Genomic DNA, 26,737 nt, shown 5'->3' on the forward strand with positions numbered 1-26,737 from the left:
GACCCATTTCTGAAGAAGGGTCCAGACCTGAAACATCAGCTTTCCTGCTCCTCAGATGCTGCCTGGCCTGCTGTGTTCCTCCAGCTCCACACTGTGTTATCTCAGACTATAGCATCGGCAGTTCTTACTATCTCTATGGAAGACCCTGGGATATTTTAATTAAATATTAGGTAACACAGCCAAATCCCCAAACATTAGAAGTTGATCAAATTGCTGACAAGACTGATTAGTGATGCTGTGCCCAACAAAACATTTGGAAGCACAAAATCCTCGAAGAGACTGTAAAACGGACTCATCCCAGGATGTGAAATGCAGAGGGTCCCACTCTTTTCAGCTTACCATCTGGTACTCGATCATCTTTGTGTCTGCAGCCTTGTATTCTACCAGCAATGGCCAAATGCAGGTGGCGTAGATGTCCCACCACAAATTCAGAAAGTCTATAAACAGCGAGTCTGAGGGGGACATGTTCTCCTGGATAACACCCTTGGTCTGAGCATCGTACTTGTGATGCCATGGCTTAGTTGGTCCCAGGAAATGAAACACTTTCAGACTGGAGCCAAACCTGCAGCAAGAGAAGGAGGTTACACAGTAAACAGAGATTTTACAGAAAAGTAAACAGTTTACATAACACACGCGAAGTAGGTGACCTCTAAATACAAGTACATCAGACGAATGCAGCCATCTGATGGCCCAAAGAGATGACTGTGTTTATTGTGTAAATTTAGAATGGCTGATAATAAAATGCCAATGTTTAAGCGTTGATCAGAAGGAAATTCTTCATATGGAGCATAAAGCAGGGAGGTGATGAGAGAAAGCTGAGAGGGATTCTTCAGAATATTTTCTTCCTGTTTGCACATAGGGATGCGTGCCTAACAATGAACCATTATTGGCTACAACAACAATGCAACAAAGTGCATTTATAAAGCATCTTTAAAAGGTAGTTAAACGTCCAAAGGATAGACATAGGAGCAGATATAAAGATGCAAATTAAGGCTATCCAAGTATCTGCTTCAGTGGCTTGAAGCAGGTAAAGGTTAAATCGCCAAAGTCTAATCAGACCATAGGGCTGCTCTCTCACTAGAGAGAAATGTGGTTGGTGGTAGTTTAAGCTGAGGGTCAACACACCTCTGGTGAGGGGAAAAGTTGAGAAGGGGAATTCTTCATGGTAACGTCAGCCAGTGCCGGAACTGAACCCATCCTATTGGCATCATTCTGCATCACCAACTAGTCGTCCAGCCAACTGAGCTAATCAGCTTCCTCAATGAGGAAATGTACCTAAGGACTATGTAAAGTAAGGGAGGAAAATAAAAGGTAGTGATGTAGGAAAAAAATTTAAAAGGAGGAATTTCAAAGCTTCAGGCCCAGGTAGCTAAAGGCAATGTTGGAGTTCCATGGAGATCTTGAAGGAGTTATCGAAGTTGGGGGAAGGGTGAGGCTCCTGAAGTATTTTGAAACAAGGATACAAAATTCCAGAAACACGGCATAGCAGATAAAGAGCCAGTGCAGGTTCACAAGCATGAGAGTGATGGATAAACAGGAGTAAGCCAAAGTTAGGATATAGACAATAGAGTCTGAATGACTCAAAATGTCAATGCTCTCCTCCTCCCTCTCTACAGATGCGACTCAACCTATTGAGATCTGAACTTAATTGAATTAAGATTACATTAAGATGGCATTCTGCAGTTCTGTTTTCTGTCTGCAAAATCAATGATTCATATCTGGCCTTATACCACTCGTGCTGCGGCAGGCCACAAAAGGAGCCTTGTGGAGTTCTCAGGAAGGGTCACTGGACTCAAAATATTAACTCTGCTTTCTCTCTCCACTGATGCTGCCAGACCTGCTGAGTTTCTCCAGCAATTTCTGTTTTCTTTTTTTTTTAAAGGAGCAAGATTGGTTCAATGCCAGCTTATGTGATTGTATTGTTAGACAAACTGATGCCAAATTGTTTGCTATGCATCATTAAGCAACAAATTAAATGCTACTTTGCTTAAAAGTATGACAGGTAAGAGCATGCTTACTGCTTGAAGGCTGGGAGGTAGCTGTATATGGCAATGGCACTGAGGTTGTAGATGAATGGTAGATGTTTGTAGATATCTGCTGTAGACCAGTCACTGAAGAAACTATTCAACAAGCCTTGATCTCCCCCTAGTATATAGGGCAAAGAAAAAGATATGAAAACTGCCACAGTGAGGCAAAAGGAAAAGCAGTTCTAGAATCTCAACAAACAAATATCGAATGATATTGAATCAGATGAGCACGTTTTTCTCCTCCTGGTTGATATATTCCCAGTCAGAAAATTGGAATCATTAAAAAGTGCCCTTGCCTTCCATCCCATCAGCCTCAGCATTCAGTTAACTCACCTCTACCATTTCTGCCAACTCCTGTGTGATGCCATCAAATGTGTTTTCTTCTCCCCTATCTTTTCAGTAGGAATTGTTCTCTCTGCAATACTTTGATCTACTCCTAGTCACCTGTATTAAAGCTCTCCCTGCCTACAGCCCCTTTCCATGCAAGCACAGGAAACGCCAGACTTATCATTCTACCTCCTTCCTTCTGACGGCACAAAGGACAGCCTTCCAGGCGTAGCAGTGAATAACTTGTCCTGGCAATTTAATACACGGTGCTCTCCACTCAAGGTATGATCTTTCCTATATTGGAAGACCAAACAAACACAGACCAGTTGACCTGCCTTGCAAACACCCGACCTGTTCAGGGCAGCATGATGGTTCAGTGGTTAGCACTGCTGCTCTCGGCACCAGAGACTAGGGTTCAATTCCAGCCTTGGATGACTGTCTGTGTGGAGTTTGCACATTCTCCCTGTGTCTGTGCAGGTTTCCTCCCACAGTCCAAAAATGTGCAGGGTAGGTGGATTGGCCATGCTAAATTGCCCACAGTGTCCAGGGATGTCCTGGTTACACGGATCATTCATGGGAAATGCAGGGTCAAAGGAAAGGGTGGGGGAGGGAAGGCTGGATCTGGGTGAGACACTCTTCAGAGGGTTGGTGCGGACTCAATGGGCCGAATGGCCTGCTTCCACACTGTAGGGATTTTTTTTTATGTTCAGTCTACATGCATGACCTAGAGTTTCTAGTCACTGGTCATTTTAGTCCTTTGCTGCTGGGGTCTCTGTCCTTGGCCTCCTGTGGTATTCCAATAAAGATCAATGGCAGCCTGGGGAACAATACTAACCGAGCCCTTCTGTGCAATGTTTCCAACAACCTCTGAATCCGTCCCACTGTCCCCATTTCATGCCCTTCCTCTTTGTTGGCTTGGCTTTTCATGCATTTCTTTGTTTTGCTTTGGACAGCGGCTGATTATCGTTCTGTCATAAGAGTTAACAAGGTGTGGAGCAGGATGAACACAGCTGGCCAAGCAGCACCAGAGGAGCAGGAAAGATGACGTTTCGGGTCTGGACCCTTCTTCAGAAAATTCTCTCTATCTCTCTATCATTCTATCATCTCAGTTCTTCTTTTGTTAATTGACTTGTCCCGTTACCTCTCCCTATAGCCTTGCAACCGAAACCCTTTTATCCTTCAATCTCTCCTGCCTTGCACTTTATTGCCCACACTCCAACTTGTTGATCTTCCTCTTTCGTTTGCTTAAAAGCTACTCCATTTCCGACTTCTCCAATGGAGAACATGAAATGTCAGCTCTGTTCCTCTCCCTCCTCAGATGTCACCAGGCTCGATTTTTGCTTTTATTTGAAAATGACATTATTTGGCAAATCTAAACCCATTGCCGAAAGTCAACAGTTCACCATTAAATTGGCCCCAACCCTCAGACCAGAGTGCTAAACAGAATGCTTAGAAGGGTTACCAATGGGTGGAATTTCCCCCATCATTTAAACAGCTTGAGCAATGAGAAATAATTTGGGAGAATATGCCAAGAGCATTCAGGAAAGCATCTATTGTACCCCCTCAGGTTTCAATGGCCAGATCAGAATCTCGCTGATATGCAGCAATGACTTTATTTCTTTGCATTTGTATCTCACTGTTCACTAATCTGACCTCATTTCTGGGCACTGGGGAGAAACTAAATTGGTGCCATTTCCTGACTTGCAAGTCAAAGTCACAGCCATTAGCTGAAGCACACTGGTTTCTTCTATAGGTAAGCATGGAGGCCTTCAGTCACTAATGTCTTGTGGCACACTCCATGTGCAGCAACCACCACAAGCCTTTGTCCACAGAATTCAACAATCGGCCAAACACGAGCCTCGCTATGTTATCATGGCCGATCGTGGCTGAGTCAGAATACACTTCACCTCTTTACTACTGCAGCACTTTGGAGCTCAGGGGTAGCTGACATTGCAATGCTGCTGCTGGGTTGCTCTGTGCACGAGGAGACACACACCCATCTCGTGTGTCTGCACAGGATGCATCATGCGGTTCTTTGGTTGTTTTCTTAGAGCTCACTCACTCTGTGCTAACTTGGCTGCTCTCAGCTGTAGTGATTAGAACGAGGTCAGCCAGAATACGAATTCCCTGAGTGGACCAGGTTAACAGCCCCAAACGGGAGCCCTGGCTAACAGATATAAACAGGAGTATCAGAGGTTCCGCTCACTCTAGGACCTGGCTCTGAAAAAGCTGGATCAGGTGTCCGGTACTATTCACATGTAAATAAAGGGTGACTTGGTGATGGGATACCAGCCTCTGTAGACTTATTTCAAACGGCATCTTTGACTTCTTTGCACTTCAACGCAGTGAAGAGACAACGGAGGCTCACAGAATCCCTGGCTCGGCTTGCTTCTTAGCACCTTCTTTGCAGCCATAACATTGTATTCTTCACTCTGTTCTATCACCCTATGCACTTTGTATGGTATGATCTGCCTGTACTACGCGCAAAACAAAACTTTAGCATTTTCAGAAACACGGAAGGGAAATGCAAATAGCAAGCTCCCAGAAACAGCAACAAGGCCGTATTTTGTAATATTGATTGAAAGATAAATATTGGCCAGGACGTGAAGGCTAACTCCCCTGCTCTTTTTCAGCGATATGGATATTTTTAAATCCACCTGACTGCACAATGCAGTACTTCCCCAATGTACCTTTGGGTTATTTTTGGCACTCCAGCTACATCTGAGAGCTGTGGCCTATTGCTGGCACCTTCTTGATGGCTGAGGAAGACGAAAGATACAACATTTGTTCAACAATCGGGGACCCCCTCCCCCAAGGATTAATCTCCAGCAGCAGTCCAAAAGGACCTGATCTTAAAGGGGCTGCAACTGAGTCCAACTCTATTCTCATTCTCCACAGACATGATATACGTGCCCACGTCCCGGGCTGGGATATGAATGCTTACCTACTGACTCAGTGAGGAGTGGTACCAACTGGGTCACAGTTACGAAGAAGAACTAGGAGCAGGGGTAAGCAATTCAGTTCAGCTCCACCATTCAATACAATCACTGCTGATCTCAGCTCAGCCTCAACTCCGCATTCCTGTCTGCTCCCCAAAACCCTTTAAACCCGCACTAGTTAAAATAAGGTCATATGAACTGGGAACAGGGGTAGTTCTTTTTTTCTATTCATTTGAGAGATGTGGGCATCGCTGGCTGGCCAGCATTTGTTGCCCATCCCTAGGTGTCCTTGAGAAGGTGGTGGTGAGCTGCCTTCTTGAACCGTGACAGTCTGCCTGCTGTGGGTTGACCCACAATGCAATTAGGGAGGGAATTCCAGGACTTTGACCCAGCGACAGTGAAGAAACAGCGACATATTTCCAAGTCAGGATGGTGGTTGACTTACATAGAACATAGAACAGTACAGCGCAGTACAGGCCCTTCGGCCCACGATGTTGTGCCGACCTATTGTCCTACTTAGATTAACCTACCCTGCATACCCTACATTTTACTATCCTACATGTTCCTATCCAAGAGTTGCTTAAAAGTCTCTAAAGTATCTGACTCCACTACCACTGCTGGCAGCGCATTCCAAACACCCACCACTCTCTGTGTGAAGAACCTACCGCTGACATCTCCCCTATACCTTCCTCCAATCACCTCAAAATTATGCCCCCTCGTAATAGTCATTTCCGCCCTGGGAAAAAGTCTCTGGCTATCCACCCTACCTATGCCTCTCATCATCTTGTACACCTCTATTGAGTCACCTCTCATCCTTCTTCGCTCCAAAGAAAAAAGCCCTAGCTCCCTCAGCCTTTCCTCATAAAGCCTGCCCTCCAGTCCAGGCAGCATCCTGGTAAATCTCCTCCGCACCCTCTCTAAAGCTTCCACATCTTTCCCGTAATGAGGTGACCAAAACTAAACACAATATTCCAAGTGTGGTCTCACCCGAGTTTTATAGAGCTGCAGCATAATCTCACTGCTCTTAAACTCAATTCTCCTGCCAATGAAAGCCAGGCTTGTGGGGCAAAGTGCGGGTGGTAGTGTTCCCACATATCCGCTGCCCTTGTCCTTCTAGATGGAAGGAGACGTGGGGTATGGTTAGGAATACAGATGGCAATAGGTGAATACAGATGGCAAATCTGTACAGGGGCATTGATTGCCATATAAATCCTTTCAGGGATGGATGCAACGTCCCATCTGCAGACGAATAAACAAATTGGTAACAACGAGGTACTTATTTTTGTGTTTCAAGCACCTCCTCAGTTGTCTAAAAAAGCTGCTGCCCAACTCACTCCCAGTTCAATGGTGAGTGCGGTTAGTATCACTGGTATTTCTCACGTACAATATCGCCTGGTACCTTGCTCTAGAACAGCCAGACCGGTCTCTTCACTTCATGTCCTGTCCCTTCAGACAGTGGCAAGCTGCCTGGATGAGCAAGAGAGTGATTAGACCTACCGTCAAAGCTACCGTTCTCAGTGGCAAACTTGAGTAACTGATTGTAGGTTTCGAGGGAAGGTCTGTACACGAACACCCCAGAATTGAAGCAGTCTGGCCAGCCAGGATCTGGGGCAGCAGAGAGCTCCTCCCTTTCAAAGAGGTCATCGATGTTATTACACACCTATAAAATGATGCAAAAAAAAAGAGAAAGGGCGGGCACAATGCTTTGAGGTAACATTCTCGTTTAGGCACTTAAAACGGGTGACAAATTTGTAATTGTACAATGCAATAACTCCAGTGGTTTAAACATCACACTGTAAACTCTCCAGTCCGGAAGACTTGGGAGCATGTCACTTCTGGATTTTGGAGTTCGCTGGATTTGTAGAATGATGCTAGAATGTTGAACTGCAAGTGTGTGAATCAAAGAACATTACTGGTGTAAATATTTACCCAAAGTTTCAAATAGTGGTCAAACTTTCCAGGAATAATAATTGTTTTTTACTTGTCCGAATATTGTAAATTCCATGTTTCTGTTCCCAAAGTTTTGTACTGAAATGCCGCTTGGCGCTCAAAAATAATGAGATATTTGGTGTCTGTGATCAATAGGCTTCTGGATTGGAAGGGCTACTGTGTGCGTGAAATGAGGACAGATTAAGGAAAGTCAGTTCTATGTTAGACAAGCATCTGGAAACCCATTCAACACCCCAGGCAAACCACAGTCTCTGGCACCCACCCCCTCAACAACTGAGGGATGTCACAAATATTGGGCCCAATGGGAGATCTTCAATTCAAACTCTGCAGTCTGCATGGAACATATGGAAAACAGATCAGGGATGCTCCAAGGGTTAAGTTCAGGGGTCTGTGGCTGTGTTCCAATTCTCATGCCCCAGTTGCCGCGCTTAAAATGGACATTCCCAGAGCCATTGCAAGACAGTCTAGCCTCAGCTGCACTGCTCCTAAGGGAACGGTAAGCAGGAAGGAGCACAGCTTACTATTACCTGACCACTCATTTCATCTGTTGGAGTTTTTCTCCTTTCACAACAATGTTCATGTCCCACATTTGTTTCCCTCAGCTCCAGGTTCTCAATACTAGCACCAATATCAATGCAAAGTACATTTCATGCAAGTCCTAAATTTCTTAGAGTCAGGGATTTTGTAGCAGAGGAGGAAGGCCCTTCGGCCCATTGTGTCCATGGCAGTCATCAAGCATCTATCTATCTATTCTTATCGCATTTTCCAGCCCATTGTCTCAGATGCTGTGGTTTCCTCTGTTGTCCCAGCCCACCCAAACTTATCTCATCGGCCGTACTTGGAAAATTAAACTCACCAAAGTATCTGCATCCATGAACACACACTTGGAATACTGTGTGAGGCACCAGCAGTGTATTTTGGTAAATGTTACGCCAAGTTCCGGCCTACTCAAAAGGGCCAAGTGGGCAGAGTCACCGCTGTCGAGTACATTAACTTCTACGACCTCGTCAAATAGACGCTCAAGGGCACGCCTGGAATTTGTACAGGGGGGAGAAAAAAAGTGAAGTGGGTCAGTGGCCAGAGATATAGCAAAGGATCAACGGAAGCAAATATTGACCATGGTGTATAGTTAGAGGGGGATGAAAAAAAGTGAAACGTTCAAAGCTTCAAAGCACATTGTTTGCATCCAGGGCTAGGCAAGTGGTTTCATCATTGTGTTGCATATCCACTACCTTTTGATGCTGCTCTCCACGGGATATACTCCTACTCTGTGCTACAGCATGCTTATCCATTGCTGCAGAAACCAGACATTTCGGGTTGGGAACCATTATGCAGAAAGTGATCCAATAATCTGGGTTACATGGACAACTGGAAGCAGTTCTGGAGGGAAGTTAACACTTCAAACGGGAGCTGGACGTAGCCTGAAGTTTGATAAATTGATAGTACAATGCAACTCAGCTCCTGCTAACTCTGGTCACCTCTGGGTCAGTGGGCCTGAATTAATTTCCAGATCTGCTTTGTGGCTTTTTCGTTTACTCAATGTGCTCAAAGAATCCACCTTATTCTTCACCTTCAAGTTCATTAGAATCAGTCATCACAATTCTTGTACAAGAACTACCTCCCATCAAAACTGCTCTGTTAGCGGATAGTTTGTACAGCTTCACTCCATTATGGCAATACAATTTTTAAAAATTATTTGTGGGATGTGGGCATTGCTGGACCAGCATTTCTTGCCCATCCCTAGTTGCTCTTGAAAGGTGGTGGTGAGCTGTCTTCTTGAACCACTGCAGTCCACCTGCTGTGGACTGACCCACAATGCCATTCCGGAGGGGATTCCAGGATAGTGAAATGCAAAATAAAAATATACAGCCACTGCGTAGGTCAATGTACAACTTCCTTGTTCTGAGGAAGGGTCACCGGACCCGAAACGTTAACTCTGATTTTTTCTTCACAGATGCTGCCAGACCTGCTGAGCTTTTCCAGCAACTTCTGATTTTGTTACAATTTCTTTGTATTATCTTATGCCTTAAAAGTAGGGATGGATAGACTTCTGATTACCAATGGCACAAAGGGTCTTGGGGACGAATAGGCAAGAGGCTCTGAAGTGATCGATGAGACACATTTGTATGAAGTGGTGGAGCAGGCCCAATGGGAAAATGGCCTAAGCCTGGTGCTATATTCCAAGCTCAAAGATGTGCTCAGGGGTTCCATGAATGAAGAATTTGAAGGCACACTGAATTTGGAGGAAAGGCGGGGAAAATAAGGGCAGCATAGCCCAAAATGCAGTTATCTATTAGAGAATTAGGTGGGGTCTGTCGACTGACTCTCTCGGCTCCGTTTTCGTTCTGAAGGCTGTGGCAAGAAAAGGGGACAGCGGCACAGAATGAAAAGAAAATGGGAACAAGGCAGTGCACCAAGCATAGTGAATTGCAGTACACAAGACAACCCCATTTCTTAGCACTAAATACCGTGTGTCTGCATGTACTTGGCACAGAAGCCAATCCCCATTTTGAACCAGGAAATGGTGTTACATCCCAGGAACACATACTATAATTACCTTACACATTAATTCAGCGCATGGGAATCAAGTGATTCCAGCTGCTTTAAACATAATATGCAGGGGTTTAAGCTCATATGGAGCAGACACGCTCGTGGTATGAGGAAATGATGAGCAAAAATGGGTGCTGCAGCAAGATAAATGAAGACTGGAACTGCTTTCAAACCTAAGGTCCTAACACCTGCCAATGCGGCAAGTCGCTGCGCTGGAGTGAGAGTGTTCAGTGTTAGTTGAAAACTGGGTGCGAGGTTGGAAAGAGAACAGAACCTGCCTGAAGAGGATGCACAAGACCAAATGCATCAACAGAGCAGGGAGCAGCCACTGGTTTGAACTTCAGAAGCATGAATCGGAATAGGTCATCAAAACTCAAAACTGTTGCATCTTCACCAGGAATGCAACGCATAAATGTCCACTTTCTTAAAAATCTTTTCACTGAGGCCAGGCCAGCTTTAATTGTCCATCTCCAATTGCCCTCGACAAAAGGGCGGTGAGCTGCCTTGAACCTTGAGCCTCCTTGGAATGTGGAGACACCTCCAGTGGTGTATCAGGAAGGGAATTTCAGGGTTTTGGCCCAGTGACATTGAAGGAAGGGTGATTTAGTTCCAAGTCAGGATAGTGTAGGGCTTGGGGGGAGGGTGAGGCAGAGTCTCTCCTCACCCTGCACCCGAGCAGCAGCATGTTGCTTGTGGTTAGTCTTGCTGGGGCAAATTTCTCTCTGTCTCTCTCTGTCGCCATCCATGGGACTGGGCAAGCTAAGCATTGGGTGGCAACAGGAGGTCAGCGGGCAAAAGGCAAGGAGCTGGCATCCTGCAGATCTGGATTAGAGGTGGTGGCGGGAGGGGTCCTGCTGAAATTGAACTAGGCCGTGGCCTGACAGAACAGGGTGGGCATGGGCACCCACGGAGTTTGGCAGTGGTCAACACCCTGCAGTTTGCCTGGGGTGAACCTGCACAGCCTCTTGAGTGGGGTTCCCAAAGTCTGAGAAGGAGAATCTACACTGGGCCTGGAGCAGGTCCAGAGAAGGTTCACGAGAATGAACCCAGGAATGAAAGGCATAACATATGGGGAACGTTTGAGGACTCGGACTCTATACTTGATGGAGTTTTGAAGGATGTGGGGGTATTACAGAATATTGACTGGCCTGGACAGAGTGAACATTGGGAGGATGTTTCCATTGGTAGGAGGGGCTAGGACCCGAGGGCATAGCCTTAGAGTAAAGGGAAGACCCTTTAGGATGGAGATAAGGAGAAACTTCTCCAGACAGAGAGTGGTGAATCTATGGAATTCATTGCCACAGAAGGCTGTGAAGGTCAGGTCATTGAGTTTATTTAAGACAGAGATAGATAGGTTCTTGATTGTCAAGGGGATCAAAGGTTATGGGGAGAAAGCGGGAGAATGGGGTTGAGAAACTTACGGGTCATGATTGAATGGTGGAACAGACTCGATAGGCCGAATGGCCTAATTTCTGCTCCTATGTCTTATGGTCTTATCTTCACAAGGACCCTGCGGTGGTCACGCCAACTAATACAGTCAGGGACAGAAGAATCTGCAATAGGTAGACTGATGAGGATAGGGACAAGTAGATTTCTCCCTCCTGTTGATTCCCTCAGCACATGCTGCAGACCCAGTCTAGCAGCCACGTCCTTTAGGGTTAAGCCAGCTCAGTTCAGTGCGGCTGCTACTCAGGCCGTCCTGGTGAGGGACTTTGAAGTCCCCCCCACCCAAGGTTTATTCTGTGTGCTTCTGGTAATTTTTATTCATTGTGGAGAAACACTGACTGATCTGCAGAAGAGGATAGTTAGTAAGTGGCAATCAGCAAATTGTCTTGCCCACTTATAAGTCATGGAGTCAGAGATGTACAGCATGAAAACAGACCCTTCGGTCCAACTCATCCATGCCGACCAGATATCCTAAATAAATCTAATCCCATTTGCCAGCATTTGGCCCATATCCCTCTAAACCCTTCCTATTCATATATCCATCCAGATGCCTTTTAAATGGTCACAGGTCACCACTGGTCACAGGCCTCCAGTCCAAAAAGTAGCCCTCCAACATTCTCTATCTTCTACCTTCCAGCCAGTTCTGAATCCAAATGACTAGTACTCCCTGTTTTCCATGTGATCTAACCTTGCTAACCAGTCCATTGTGAGGAACCTTGTCTAACGCCTTACTGAAGTCCGTATAGATCACATCTACCGCTCTGCCCTCATCAATCCTCTTCGTTACTTCTTCAAAAAACTCAATCAAGTTAGTGAGACATGAAGCTATGCTGACTATTTCTAATCAGTCCTTGTCTTTCCAAATACATGTACAACCTGTCCCTCAAGATTCCCTCCAACAACTTGCCCACTACCGATGTCAGGTTCACCGGTCTATAGTTCCCCGGGACTTCCTTACTACCTTTCTTAAAGAGTGGCACCACGATAGCCAACCTCCAGACTTCCAGCACCTTGCTTTTAGCTATCAATTATACAAACATCTCAGCAAGGGGCCCAGAAAACACTTCCCTAGCTTCCCACAGAGTTCTAGGGTGCACTTGATCAGGTCCAGGGGATTTATCCACCTTTATGCGTCTTAAGACGCCCAGCATCTCCTCTTCTGTAATATGGACATTTTTCAAGAGGTCGCTATTTATTTCCCCACATTCTCTATCGTTGATATCCTTCTGCACAATAAACACGGATGCAAAATACTCATTTAGTATCTCCCCCATCTCCTGTGGTCCCACACATAGGTGATGGCCTTGTTCTGACCTGAATCATACATCTTCATGGAATCCAGAGCTAAGGAGGGCAACTCCATCCCAACTGTGGGGCAACTCAATTCCTGAGTCCAGCAAAGACTGTGGGCCAACAGGCCAGAACTTAACAGCCTAACGTTGCTGTAGGTGACCATGATTGCTTCAGGTTACCAAAAGATCTTGATGCCCAAATTCCCAGTTGCTAATAATTTATCAAATCAGTGGCCAAACCACAGGACTCATTATGTCACCTTGGCAATATGGATGATCTGTCAAGAACTGTGATATGTCCCGGAACCAAACTGTGGAATGGAATGGTTTGGAAACAGTTCTACCAGGAGGAATAAGGACATGATGATGAGATTTATGGTGGCATGCCCCCGTATGACTAAGACCATAGAACATCATAAAATCCCTACAGTGTGGAAATAGGCCCTTCGGCCTATCAAGTCCACACTGACCCTTGGGGCATCCCACCCAGACCCATCTCCCTATAACCCACTTAATCTACACATCCTTGAACACTATGGGCAATTTAGCGTGGCCAATCCACCTAGCCTGCATATCTTTGGACTGTGGGAGGAAACCAGAGCACCCAGAGGAAACCCACGCAGACATGGGGAGAATGTGCAAGTTCCACACAGACAGTCGCCCAAGCGTGGAATCGAACCCGGGTCCCTGGCGCTGTGAGGCAGCAGTGCTAACCACTGAGCTACCCCAAATTAATGAAACATTAATTTATTAATGGAATTCATTAATGGAACAAAATTTTCAAACATAAACCCAAGCTGAACGGCAAGTTGTCCACAGCAGTTTTTTTTTGCATATGCATAACAGACAGATGGACAAACGGATGGGGTGGAGCGAAATGACAGATCAATAATGTGTGGCATAGATGTCCTGACTGCCTATACAAAGAAGCAGAGGCGATAGCCTAATGGTATGATCACTGGACTAGGTAATGTCCTGTGAACCCGGGTTTGAATCCCACCACACCAGATGGTGGAATTTATATTCAATATTTAAGACCATGAATCAATTGTTGGAAAACAGCATCTGGCTCACTAATATCCTTTTGGGAAGGAAACTGCCATCCTCACCTGGTCTGGCCTACATGTGACTCTAACCACAGCAATGTGGTTGACTCTTAACTGCCCTCTGGGCAATTAGAAATGGGCAATAACTGCTGCCTAGCCAGCAACACCCTCATCCTGTGAATGATTTTTTTTTTAAAAAGTTAAAGAAAGAAAGTAACCTATTAATATTCAGATCCCACCTCCGGGCAATCGAACATCTGCTGTTCAAACTTTGGCTATGTAACTCAATAAGCCATTTAAGGATCGCATCCTTGGCCAAATGGAATAGGTGGATGGACAAATCTTTCACAAAGAGAGTGGAAACGCATGCCCCACTTGAGGTTTTGTGTGGTTTCTTTATAGAATTGTGGGATGCACCAAGTGTCACCACACCATCCAAAAATGAAGAATATCCAATTCAAGGCATGGAGAGGAAGTGGGTTTAATATGGAACAAATGATTGTGAAGATACCATATCTGAACCACAGTGGCATCCTCATGCGAAGGATATAGGTGTAGTATTTCAGAATGCATTTGATTAACTCTTTACATTAAATGCTGACAACGACAAATTTAACCATTTTAAAAAGTTTCCATTTGAGGGCCTTCTTGAGGTGCAGTGGTAGTGTCTCTACCCATGGACCGGGAGGCCCAGGTTCAAGTCCCACCTGCTCCAGAGGTGTGGAAAAACATTGCTGGACAGGTTGATTAGAAAAATAGGTAAAATGTGTCCTGATTCATTCAATAAACTGAGCCACTTCAATATGATTTGCCACTGGTTTTTCTTTTAAAAAAACTCTTTGCTGATATCAAGATGCCACGAGCAAGGTTAGCATTTGTTGATGTGTGAGAAAGTGTTTCTTATTTTCATTCCCGAAAGATCTGGCACTAAATCTGGCCTGCTATTTCTAGACTCCCCAAACTGTGAAATTAATTTCGCTCCATCTGGTCCCCCTTAAAACTTTTAGAAACTTCAATCAAAATCACCCGATAACATTATTTCCAGGGACGACAGCCCTGGTTTGAGTGTCCCAGCCTTGGAATTTTACATTTGGGTGTCTAAATTATGTTAGATCAAGGGGCTGTTTTACTTTGACTGAGGTTGAGTGCCCAAGGTCATCTCATACTGCCCCTTTAGGCAAGAAAGTGAAGCTATCCATTCCATCAAGCCGGGCTACAGGTGAAGATTTTAATCTGAAACACATTGTTTGAATGAATGTCCACAGTCCACACCTTGTTGCATGGGCAGAGGTTCAACCAGTTGTCAGTGGAAGCAAAATGAACTGTGTTGCTGTTCCTTCAGTCTGGCTGGGTCAATATTCTGGAACTCATCACCACCTTCTGAAGGGCAATTGAGGATGGACAACAAATGCTGGCCTAACCAGTGATGCTCACATCACAGAACCAAAGAATCCCTATATTGCATGGAAACAGGTTATTCAGCCCATCTAGTGTACACTGACCCTCCAAAGAGCATCCCAACCAGACCCATACCATTACACTATCCCTGAATTTCCCATGGCTAATCCATCTAGCCTGGACAGTATGGGCAATTTAGCATGGCCAATCCAACTAACCTGCACATCTTTGGACTGTGGGAGGAAACTGGAGCACCCAGAGGAAATCCACACAGATGCGGGGAGAAATTTGCAAACTCCACAGAGTCAGTCACCTGAGGCTGGAATCAAACCTGGGACCCTGGCACTGTGAGGCAGCAGTGCTAACCACTGAGCCACTGTGCCACCCCATGAACAAGAAAGGAAAAAAAAAATAAATTGGGAACACGTGACAAAGTATTTGAAATGTACTGCTGAAAAGGGAGACACACACCTTATTTTATTATTGTGTAAGTTGTTGCGACAGCTTGAAGTTTGGCATTCTTGCCATTTGCCCTGATCAATACAAGATGGAAAGCTTCAGCAACTCCATCCCTCTATACATCAATATTCATGCTCAGTACTACCAAGTGACTGCTCGAATTTCTTCTCCCAAAAGGTCATCCCTTTCCTTAAACTTGAGAAGTCTGATTCTTGTAAGTTACCTTCACCAGGGATCCCAAAATAATTTCTCCTTGGGTGTTAACCAGTCTCTCTCAAAGGACTTTGCATTCAATTCATGATGCTCCAATTCACACACTGGATGGGATGTTGCAATACAGCAGATTTAACATGAAAAAGAAATGTGAAAAAAAGGTAAAGTCACCATAGTCCCAGTGGACCACAGAGCTATTCTCTCATCAGAGAGATAGACAAAACTGGTTGTGGTTTAACCAGAGGTCCACCACACCTCAGTAGAGAGGCAAGGTTGAGAAGGAGAATCCTTTATAGTAACCTTTGGAATTGAACCCACACTACTGGCATTACTCTGCATTGCAAAACAGCGATCCAGCCAACTGAGCTAACTGACCCCAGAAAACATACATAAATTATGAAACAAGCAGCAGTTCCAGTGTGTTCTACAATGAAAAAGTGACTTGATTTTTAGCGGAAACAAACCCTCCAACAAGGGCACTGAACACAATCACGGCAAATGATTGCAAAGCAAAAACTGGCCTCATATTTAAATTGTTACCGAAACTAAAATAGAGCCTTACCTCATATTACTGGAGACTTGTGGTGTAAATAGAGCAACTATTTGTCTAGTCGTCTTGTGATGCCTCAGAGATTGGCAGAGTACCAGGGCACCCTGGCAGTAAACATCATTGGTAGCAAGAGTCACAAATGCCTGGTCTTTTACTACTAGAATAGACAAAATAAAGACAAATTATTTTTTGTTCTTTCACGAAATGCATCTGCTAACCAGCCTGGGTTGGGAAATGAGGTGCAAGGGAACAAAAACGCCAGCATCAAGTTTTGATGAAGGATTGTGCCCGTGAGTGTAGTTTATTTAGGAAAACCCAGTCCATCAGCTTTTAAAACACAGTGATATAAACTGGACTGACCCCGTCAAGATATAGTAAGAAGGTAGCCTGGACCCAAACTTTTCCTAATTTCAAAAAGGTAAATGCGAAGTTCTGTGTTCCAAATGCAAGGCGTCTGGTCAAACTACTTGACGTTAAGCAAAACACAATTTATTTAAACACAAGTTAAAATACAACAAAAGAAAGAAGAACTTAGAGTAATTTAATTCGGTTAGAAAACCTAACAAATAATATAGAGTAACTATTACTAATTAAATGTTCCAATACAGTAACATCTCATAAACACACCCTTTGGCAAAAAGGGCAAATTCAGAAATCAGATTTTCTCACATGCAATGCCCACAGTAGGAAGAGAAACCCCAGCTTCTAGCTATAATTAAGAGACAGGAAAAAATAGCTTCTACTTCAAGTTTCCAGCAGCTTCTGCTGAAGCTAAAAGCTAAAAAACAAACTGAAAATCCTGATCTGAGAGAGCTGGCCACATCCATCCAGGCTACTTCTATTGTTCTAACTGTAAATCAAAACCCAAGACCTCACAAGTTGTTTATATTACTGTAGACTGCTTAGCGCTTCTTGTTCAATCTGTCTCAAAAGAAAGCAGGACAAAACACACCTCTTAAAGCCACAGCATCATCACAACAGGTCCACCTGCAAACAAAACGGTTTCTTGCTTCTTGTCAACATTTGGTAGAGACAAGGCTCTGTCATTTAGAATTTACTTTGTTGGAGATAAAGAGCATACAAGGAAAGTCGCCCAATTCCTCGCAAAACAACTACTCAAAATATGACAAAGTCCTAACACAAATAATTGTGGCCTCTTATCTGACTTACATCAGACATTTAACTTTTGGCGGATTTTGTACAAAAGTAGGTCACATTATCAAGAGCATGAGTAAGCCTTTCACACCCTTGAGATTGTTCAGCCTTTACATAGCTGATCCAAAATTAGCCTCATCTCTACCACTTCCGCTACCTACAATCTGACCCTATGACCAAAGAGACCCTATGACCAAAGAGATATTTCTCTCTGACCCCTATCTGCCTTTCGTAGGGACCGCTCACTCTGCAACTCCCTCGTCCGCTCCACTCTCCACTAGCCCCACCACCCCCGGGCACCATTCCCTGCAACCACTGGAAGTGCTACACCTGCCCCTCACCTCCATCCAAGGCCCAAAACAAACCTTTCATATGTGACAGCGGTTCGCCTGTACATCCGTCAACTAGATCTACTGTATCCGTTACTCCCAATGTGGCTTCCTCTACCTCGGTGAGGCCAAGCGCAGACTCGGAGACCATTTTGTGGAGCATCTGCGCTCTGTACGCGATAATCGGCAATATCTTCTGCTCGCCAACCATTTTATCTCCTCCTCCCACTCCCTGGATGACATGTCCATCCTGGGCCTCCTCCAGTGCCACAATGATGCCACATGCAAACTGGAGGAACAGCACCTCATATTCCGCCTCAGGAGCCTACAGTCCGATGGCCTCAACCTAGAGTTCAGCAGTTTTAAGATCTCACCACTCCCAGCCTCATCCCACATCCAAACCTCCCTCTCATCCCCATCTCCTTGGTCTGACACAACCTGTCCATCTTCTTCCCCACCTATCAAAAGGCAAAAAGGCAAATTCCAAAATCAGATTTTCTCACATGCAATGCCCACCCTTCCTACCAACTAATCCCCACTACCCCTACCTGCATCCACTTATCAATACCCCACCTACCTTACCCAGCCCCATCCCTCCTCCATTTATTTCCCAGCTCCCTTCCCCCCTCCCCATTTCCGACAAAGGGTCCCAACCCAAAACGTCAACTTTCCTGCTCCTCTGATGCTGCCTGGCCTGCTGTGTTCCTCCAGCTCCACACTGTGTTATCTCTGACTCAGCATCGGCAGTTCTTGCTATCTCATCTTCACCTTCCTGTCTACCTCCAATACCTTTGGTGACCTCCTCATTAGCTAAGAATCTACTAACAGTGCCTCAGGAGGTATGTGATGGCCCCTCCATCACTCTCTGCTCTCAAAAGAAAAGCAATTCTTCTCACCTTCTTAAAAGGGAAGGACTTTCTTTTTACAAACATACAAATTAGGAACTGAAGGAGGCTATTCTGCCTCTCCAAACTGCTCTGCCATTCAATCTGATCACAGCTGATCAGTCAGCCTTCCAAATTCCAGACTCCCATCTACCCCCAGAACCTTTCATTCCCTTGCCTCACAAGAATCTTCTTTAAAAATATTCACCGATTCCCCTTCCACCATCTTCTGAGGCAGAGATTTAAAGTCATACAGTCATTTGCAGGGGAAAAAAAGAAAGAAATTCTCCTCAACTCTAAGAATCATAGAGTCATACATCATAGAAACAGACACTTCAGTCCAACTCATCCATGCTGACCAGGTTTCCAAAACTAAAGTAGTCCCATTTGGCTCATATCCCTCTAAACCTTTCCTATTCATTTACCTGTCCAAATGTCTGTTAAACGTTATAACTGTACCTATATCCACCACTTCCTCTGGTATTTCATTCCTCTGTGTGCAAAGTTGCCCCCTCAGGTCCCTTTTAAATCTTTCCCCTCGCACCTTAAACCTATGACCTCTAGTTTTGAACTCCCCTACCCTGGAAAAAAAAAGACTTTGGTTATTCGCCTTATCTATGCCCCTTATGATTTTATAAACCTCTATAAGGTCCCTCTTCAACCTCCTATGCTAGGTGAAAAATGTCCCAGCCTGTCCAGCCTCTCCTTATAATTCAAACCTCCTGTCCCAGTAACATCCTTGTAAATCTTTTCTGCATCAATTTGTACACAGTGCCTGCTAAGTCTGGACCTGCCCACAAGATGAAACATCATTTCCATGTCTACCTCGTCATCCAGGATCTTATACATAGGGTCCCTGATTTATGAATGTCTGACTTACAAATGCCTATACTTATGAGCGTGATCCCATACACGTGTGATTTTGAAGGCCTGACATACTTACGCATGGCCACTTTGCATTGTCCTGAAATTGTGTTCCATCCTGCATATAAAATCAGCTTGTGAACAGACTCCAGAACAGAAACTATTCACAAACTGGGGACTGTCTGTATACTACAACCACGTCACATCTTACTTTTCTAAACTCTAGTGGAAACAAGCCTAGCCTGTTTGATTTTTCCATGCACGAAAACCTGCTCATTCCAGGTTTCAGTCCAGTAAATCTCCTCTGAACTGCCTCAAATAAGGAGCCCAATATTACAGTTATCAGAGATATGGCCTCATCAATTCTCTGCATAACCGAAGAATAACACCATTCTCTTCTGCTCAATTCATCTTTTAATAAAAGACTGTGTTCCATCAGCCTTCTTAACATGCATGTTAACCATTTGAAACCCAGGGTTTTCCAGGGGTCAGTTGACCGAGCAGCTGGCTTTGTGATGCAAGAGTGATCCTGATCATGTAGGTTCAATTCTCAAAACAGCTGAGGTGTCCATGAATGTCCCACCTTCTCAAATCTTGCCCCCTCGCCCGAGTCATGTTGACCCTCAGGTTAAACTCACCATCAGTCATCTCTCTCTAACGAGAGAGCAGCCCCACAGTCCTATAGAACTATGGTTACTTTACTTGACTAACCATCTGTGACCCAAGCACTTGAACACTAGATCTCTCCGTACCTTGGAACTCTAAGGTTGTTCTCCATGTAAGTTAGTACCTTGCTTTTCATTGTTGATCACTTTTGCAGGCAACTATTTTTTTCCCCAAAATATGTGCAATCCACCAGATTTTCACCATTCACTCATCCTATTTATGTCCATCTGCTTTCTCCTGATGTCCTGTTCACAATATATTTCTCAATCTATCTTGGTGTCATCTACAAATGTATATGGACCCCTGTGGTACTCTACTAGTCAAATCTTCCAAATGAAAAAGGACCCATTCATGCACTCTCCCAATGTTGTTCCCTGACCTCTGATCCCTCTACCAAGTCAAAAATGTTTCTTCCTGGCAACCTGATCTATGTCCCTTGATTTTATACATCACAATCATGTCTCCAAGCAGTCTTCTCTGCTCTAAGGAGAACAATCCTATTCTGTAAAGGTTCTCGGTATAGGTTCTCAGTCTAGCCAAAAACTTAAGGGTTGGAGTCCAGACCCAATTTTGTTAAAGACTGGCTCTGCAATCACTGAAACGACCACACCGGTATCAACCTCCATTAGAACCAGGCGACCATTTAACCAGACATTTATTTTGATTGAGATAGCAAGAACTGCAGATGCTGGAGTCAGAGATAACAAAGCGTGGAGCTGGAGTAACAGAGCAGGCCGAAGGGTCCTGACCCAAATCGTCATCGTTCCTGTTCCTCTGATCCTGCCCAGCCCACTGTGTACCTTCAGTTCCACACTTATTTATTTTGATTGGTTCTGATTTGGATGTTGCTAAACAATTTAACTGTTCCAAACCAGATGTAGGTGGACTTTCTAGAGTGTGCACTCTCCTGGATACCAGCCTATGAGTTCTCTTCCTCAATTTAGGGCTAGTAGGATTCCTTTGCTTCTTAAGTCCACACACTGGCATCAACTACAATGGTTTGCCGGCCCAGATCCTGAAGAAAATTTTAACCGTTCTGGGGTTTTGCTGTGGGCTGATCTCGAGTCCCTCTGCTCAGGATATGCCCCGAGTGAGGCCATGCAATTGCCTTCGCTCAAGTATTGTTCTTCCAGCTCAGTCGGACTTCCATTGGAATACCCTGCATCTCATATGTGCCACTTGCCACAATTTCTAACAATAAAGCCAGTTGGAGTGCCTGTTTAAAGTCCAGTTGGGCTTTCGCACAGTTAGATCATTAATTCCACATACCAAACAATCAAACAAACAAAGTCTCTCACCACCTCATTAAGGGTTAAACCAAAGTCACATTCCTCTGCAAATCGTCCTACCCTAGTCAAAAATCCCAATACAGATTCCCCTTGTTCTCAAATTGCTGAATAAAACCGATAGGTTTTCAGAATTCGAGGAGGCTTGACATCGTAATATTCCTGAACTAAATGGGTCAACACTTCAAAGGTCTTTGAATTTAGAATTTAGAATTTATTGTCATGTATTTTTCTTGTAAAAGTACAATGAAAAGTGTTAAAAGTCATCTTACCATGGCGTCTGTATTAATGACTGAAGACATCAGTAAATTCATAAGTAACGATAAAAAGTAAATTTAAGGCAAAAGTTCATCACAGTCCTGGTTTCAGAGGAAGTCGATCAAAAGACGGAACACACGGCCGGAATGAGAGCATCAATCCATAAGGAGAACTCCACGTCGGGCCAAAACCGACATGCCAGGCTACTGGAAAAAACTGGGCCGAAAGCCTCCACTGAAGAAAACGAGCGCCAGGATAAGTCCGCCATGCCAGTCTGTCAGAACACTGGGCCCAAAGCGTTCCCAGGAGATTAAGCTGAACCGCCAAAACCTCACCACCCCAGGAGACCGCTCTACAGAGCCAAGACCACCACAACAGGAAAAGACCACCACTCCGGACCACCAGAAGCCACCCTGTTACCAAGCCGGGCGATCGGTGCTCCGGATGTTCTCCTGCAGAGTTTTCTCTTCGTGCTCCAGGAATGCCAGTGCCCGGGATAGGCAGGAGCTCTTGTTGCCCCCAGTTCCTCTGGCACCAGAAGACGACGAGCAACCCGATGAGGACCCAGGTGAAGCTTAGCCCCAGGTAGCTGAGCATGTAGGCCGGGAAGACGAGGAGTAATGCAGCAGGATCCCGGCGACGTCCACTCTGATTGGTTTTAGTATCTGTGACCCATGGAAAGTTAGGCTCCTAATAACCCGAAAAGGCTGCAGGTCCACAAGATGTCAAGAGAATTACTCGTTGCTTTTCAGCTGCCTTCATTTCATTTGCCCAGAAAAAAATAGTGCACTCTTTCCACATACTGGGCCTAGTCTTCGACAGTGGGATCAAACGAGTCAAGCTCCCCAAATAATGGCATGATGCTAGATACGCTTACCCCAACTCAACAATAACTATTGCCAGCAATTTTTTTCAGGAGCATGCTTTTCTTTCATCGCCACTGAAATAATTCCACAGAGGCCAATATCCCATCACCAAGTCACCCTTTATTTACACGTGGAGAGTCCTTGTCATTGACCCAGCTTCCTCAGTGCCAGCTCTCAGTGAACAGAATGTCTGACACTCCTGTTTATATCTGTCAGCCAGGGCTCCCCGATTAGACCAGATTAACATCCCCAATCAGGGAACTCATATTCTGTGAGGTCCACCTGGCTGACCTTGTTACATTCACTACAGAGATCACGGTTTAGCTGCTAATTTTCAAGTCCACTTTCCTGCCTTTCCCCCAGAACCTTACTGATTCCCTTACTGATTACAAATCTGTCTATCACAGGCCTCAAATATTCTTAATGAGCCAGCCACTACAGCCCTCCTTAGTAAGAAATTCCAGAGATTTGCTACACTCGCAGAAGAAATTCTTCCTCATCTGTTTTAAATGGGCGACCCTTTACTCTGAGATAATGCTGTCCAGTCCTGGACCCTCTCACAAGGGGGAAGCAACCTCTGCACATCTACCCCTTAGAGCTTCCCAACATGGCATATCAAGGTAGATGCTGGGAAGCTGGTACCCAGTTAGGACAGAGATAAGGAGGAATTTCTTCCCTCAGAGGATAGTGAATCAGCAGAATTTTTTTACCACAGAAGCCTGTAAAGGATGAGTAGTTAAATACATTCAGTGCTCAGATGAAGAGATATTTAACATCAATAAGACAACCAAGGATTATGGAAAGGCAGGAAAGTGGAGTTGAGGATTATCAGATCAACTGAGATCTCATGTTGCAATAAAGTCACTTCTAATTCTTCTAAACTCTACTGAGGTCAAGCCCCACCAACCCCCTCCCTCTCTTTGTATGAAAATCCCTCCATACTTGGAATCAACCTAGTGAACCTCTTCTGGGCAGTTTCCAATGCCGGTACGTCTTTCCTAACACAAGGGAATCAAAAGCGTTCACAGCCTTGCATAGTTTTAGCAAGACCTCTCTATTTTTATATTACATTGCTTTTGAAATAAAGGCCAACATTCCACATCTTCCCCAATACCCACTGAACTTGGATGCTAGCTTCTCACAATTCATGCATGAGGACTCCCAAATCCTTCTGTGCTACAGATTTCTACTTATTTCGCTACTTAAATAATATTCATAACGTGGAGATGCCGATGTTGGACTAGGGTGGATACAGTCAGAAGTCAGATGACAACTGGTTATAGTCCAACAGGTTTATTTGAATTCGCAAGCTTTTGGAGAATTGCCCATTTGTCAGGTGAAGTGAGAGAGAAGAACACAGACACTGAATTTATAGGCAGTGAGATCATAGGCAGAGAGATCAAGAGACTATACAAATGGTGTGAGTGGAGTGTTGACAGGTCAAATAACAGGTCTCTGCAAGTGATGAAGAGTGTCAGATGTTGTGAGTAAACAGCTGAATAACAAGAAAAGGGATGACCTATAATCCAATGAAATGAGGCCGAGAGATAATTACAAAACATTAAAACTGAGGTGGTGCTGGAGACAAACCAAATGACTGGAATAACATGATAGGTTTAAGAGTTGCAGGGTCTAATCAAAGTGATAAGTAATCCAAAACTGCACAAACTAATTAAGGCAGAGAGATCATAACAATTTATCAAGGTAATGGTATCCAAACAGGACAGTAAGGAAGATTTTACAGATACAGAACAGTGTGGTGGGGTCACACGGAACGCAACATGAACCCAAGATCACTGTTGCAGCCATCTTCGTAGGTACGGAACTTGGCTATTTAAAATCACAAGCTTTCAGAATAATGCTCCCTTGTCAGTTGAAGTCAAATAATCAAATAATATTCAGCCTTTCTATTCTTCTTGCCAAAGTGCACAAACTCAATTTTGCATATTATATTCCATCGGTTTTGCACGCTCACTTAACCTGTCTGTATCCCTCTGCGGACTCTTGTCACCCTCATCACTCACCTTCCCATTTATCTTCCCTGTCATCCAAAAACCTAGGTATAATACATTCACTTTCCTCATCCAAGTCACGAATATATACTGTGAATAATTGTGGCTCCAGCACTGATTCCTGTCACACTCTACCAGTTACACGTTGCCATCTGGAAATTGCCCCCCTTCTCCCAAATATCTGGCTTAGCCAATCGTCTATCCATGCTAATATACTACCCCCAACATCACGGACTCTCTTATTTACTCATTCACAGGATGTGGGCACCGCTGGCTAGGCCAGCATCTGTTGCCCATCTCTAATTGCCCAGAGGGCAGCTAACAGTCAACCACATTGCTGTGGGTCTGGAGTCACATGTAGGCCAGATCAAGTAAGGACAGCAGATTTCCTTCCCTAAAGGAGGTAGTGAACTAGATGGGTTTTTCCAACAATTGATAATGGATTCATAGTCATCATTAGGCACTTAATTCCAGAACTTTTTTTTATTGAATTCAAATTCCCGATCTGGCATGATGGGATTCAAACCTGGATCCCCAGAACATTTTTTGGGTCTCTGGATTAACAGTCCAGTTATAATGTCATTAGGCAATTGCCTCCCCTACTTAAGAAACCTTAATCAAACATCTTTTGGAAATCCAAACACGTTACATTTACTGATATAACAAGGTGTAGAGCTGGATGAACACAGCAGGCCAAGCAGCATCAGAGGAGCAGGAAAGCTGACGTTTCGGGTCTGGACCCTTCTTCAGAAATGGGGGAGGGGAAGGGGATTCTGAAATAGAGAGAGAGGGGGAGGTAGATGGAAGAAGGATAAAGGAGCAGATAGGTGGAAAGGAGACAGATAGGTCAAGGAGGTGGGGATAGAGCCAGTAAAGGTAAGAATAGGCGGGGAGTTAGGGTGGGGGGTGGTCAGTCCAGGGAAGACAGACAGGTCAAGGAAGCGGGATGAGGCTGGTAGGTAGCAGGTGGGGGTGGGAGTTGAGGTGGGAGGAGTGGATAGGTGGGAGAAAGGACGGACAGGTTAGGGAGGCAGGGACGAGCTGGGCTGGTTTTGGGATGCAATCGGGGAGGGGAGATTTTGAAGCTTGTGAAGTCCATGTTACATCTACTATTGGTGATGTCAACACTCATGCTCCCCTCCCTGCTCATGTTCTTCTGTATCTATCGTCTGAAAACTGCTACAGTTCAATTTGCTCTTTAAAGTGAGACTGTCAAGTAAAACAAGCTAATTATTTGCTTCTCTGCTTTTCCTTTGCAGAGAACTTGCTTTCCCTTCACTTGACTCTGTCAGCAGTCCTGAATGTGTGTGTGCAGGAACCGTACATCTTACAATTTTACAGTACAAGGGCAAACCATTTGACCCATGACACTTGTGCCAGTCCTTAGAATTTTCCAATCAGTCCCATTCAACAGCTCTTTTGCCATGATCCTGCAATTTAAAGTAGTAATCCAATTCCCTTTTGAAAGTTTTTTGCAAATCTGGTTCCATCATACATCAGTCTACGTGTCACTCAAACAAAAAAATTTCAGCTCCCCTCAACCTCTTTTACAAACTACCTTCAATCATCATCCTTTGGTTTCAGACTATTCAGCTACTGGAGATTTTTACCTCCTTATTTACTAGAACAAATCCCTTTGTCATTTTGAACGCCTCTAATGACACCTCCTCAATCATTTCTCCTTTCTTGAAAAACAATCTGGACTTTGCCCACGTCTCCACATAATGGAATGCAGTCATCCCTGACATCATTATTCAATAGTCCCTGTGCATGCCATGGCCAAGCAAGTCTAAATTTAGAGTCATATATTGCTGTGAAAGTGAAAAAGAAACACAGCAGAAACATAAAATCCAGCCAAATCAACTGTTGTCCACATTTCTCAAATACTGGGAAACACTGGCCACATTTAAATTATAGCTACTGTGATCCTAAATATTTTCTAATATGTTCAGAGATGTTGTTACACACCTCTGGAGCAAGTGAGATATGAACCCGAGACTCCTGGCTCAGAGTTAGGGAGACTACCAGCGTGCCGAAAGAGCCCTCCTCTTATCTCTCTCGTCTCTTGTGATTCGGGTTGGTGCAGGGAAAAAGAGGGACCGAGAGAGAGAGAGAGAAAAAGAGGGACCGAGAGAGAGAGAAAAAGAGGGACCGAGAGAGAGAGAGAGAGAGGAAAAGAGGGACCGAGAGAGAGAGAGAGAGAAAAAGAGGGACCGAGAG

The 26,737-nt window shown here is 44.6% G+C and overlaps 1 protein-coding gene across 5 annotated transcripts in view; it reads right to left on the reverse strand.

Annotated features, from left to right (window-relative positions):
* Positions 1–26,737, reverse strand: part of LOC109933764 (glycogenin-1-like) — a 109,826-nt gene that overhangs the window by 44,518 nt on the left and 38,571 nt on the right. For 4 of the 5 annotated variants that reach the window (XM_048598441.1, XM_048598440.1, XM_048598438.1 and 1 more), the window contains exons 2-6: positions 16,210–16,354; positions 8,100–8,274; positions 6,791–6,953; positions 2,019–2,145; positions 340–562 (exon numbers count right to left, since the gene is read on the reverse strand). In XM_048598441.1, coding sequence (XP_048454398.1) covers positions 340–562; positions 2,019–2,145; positions 6,791–6,953; positions 8,100–8,274; positions 16,210–16,354 — 833 coding nt within the window. The remainder of the gene's footprint in view (positions 1–339; positions 563–2,018; positions 2,146–6,790; positions 6,954–8,099; positions 8,275–16,209; positions 16,355–26,737) is intronic. The other variant, XM_048598439.1, reaches the window with a different exon arrangement.

Source organism: Rhincodon typus, chromosome 6 (assembly GCF_021869965.1).
Source record: "Rhincodon typus isolate 14 chromosome 6, sRhiTyp1.1, whole genome shotgun sequence".
NCBI lineage: Eukaryota > Metazoa > Chordata > Chondrichthyes > Orectolobiformes > Rhincodontidae > Rhincodon > Rhincodon typus.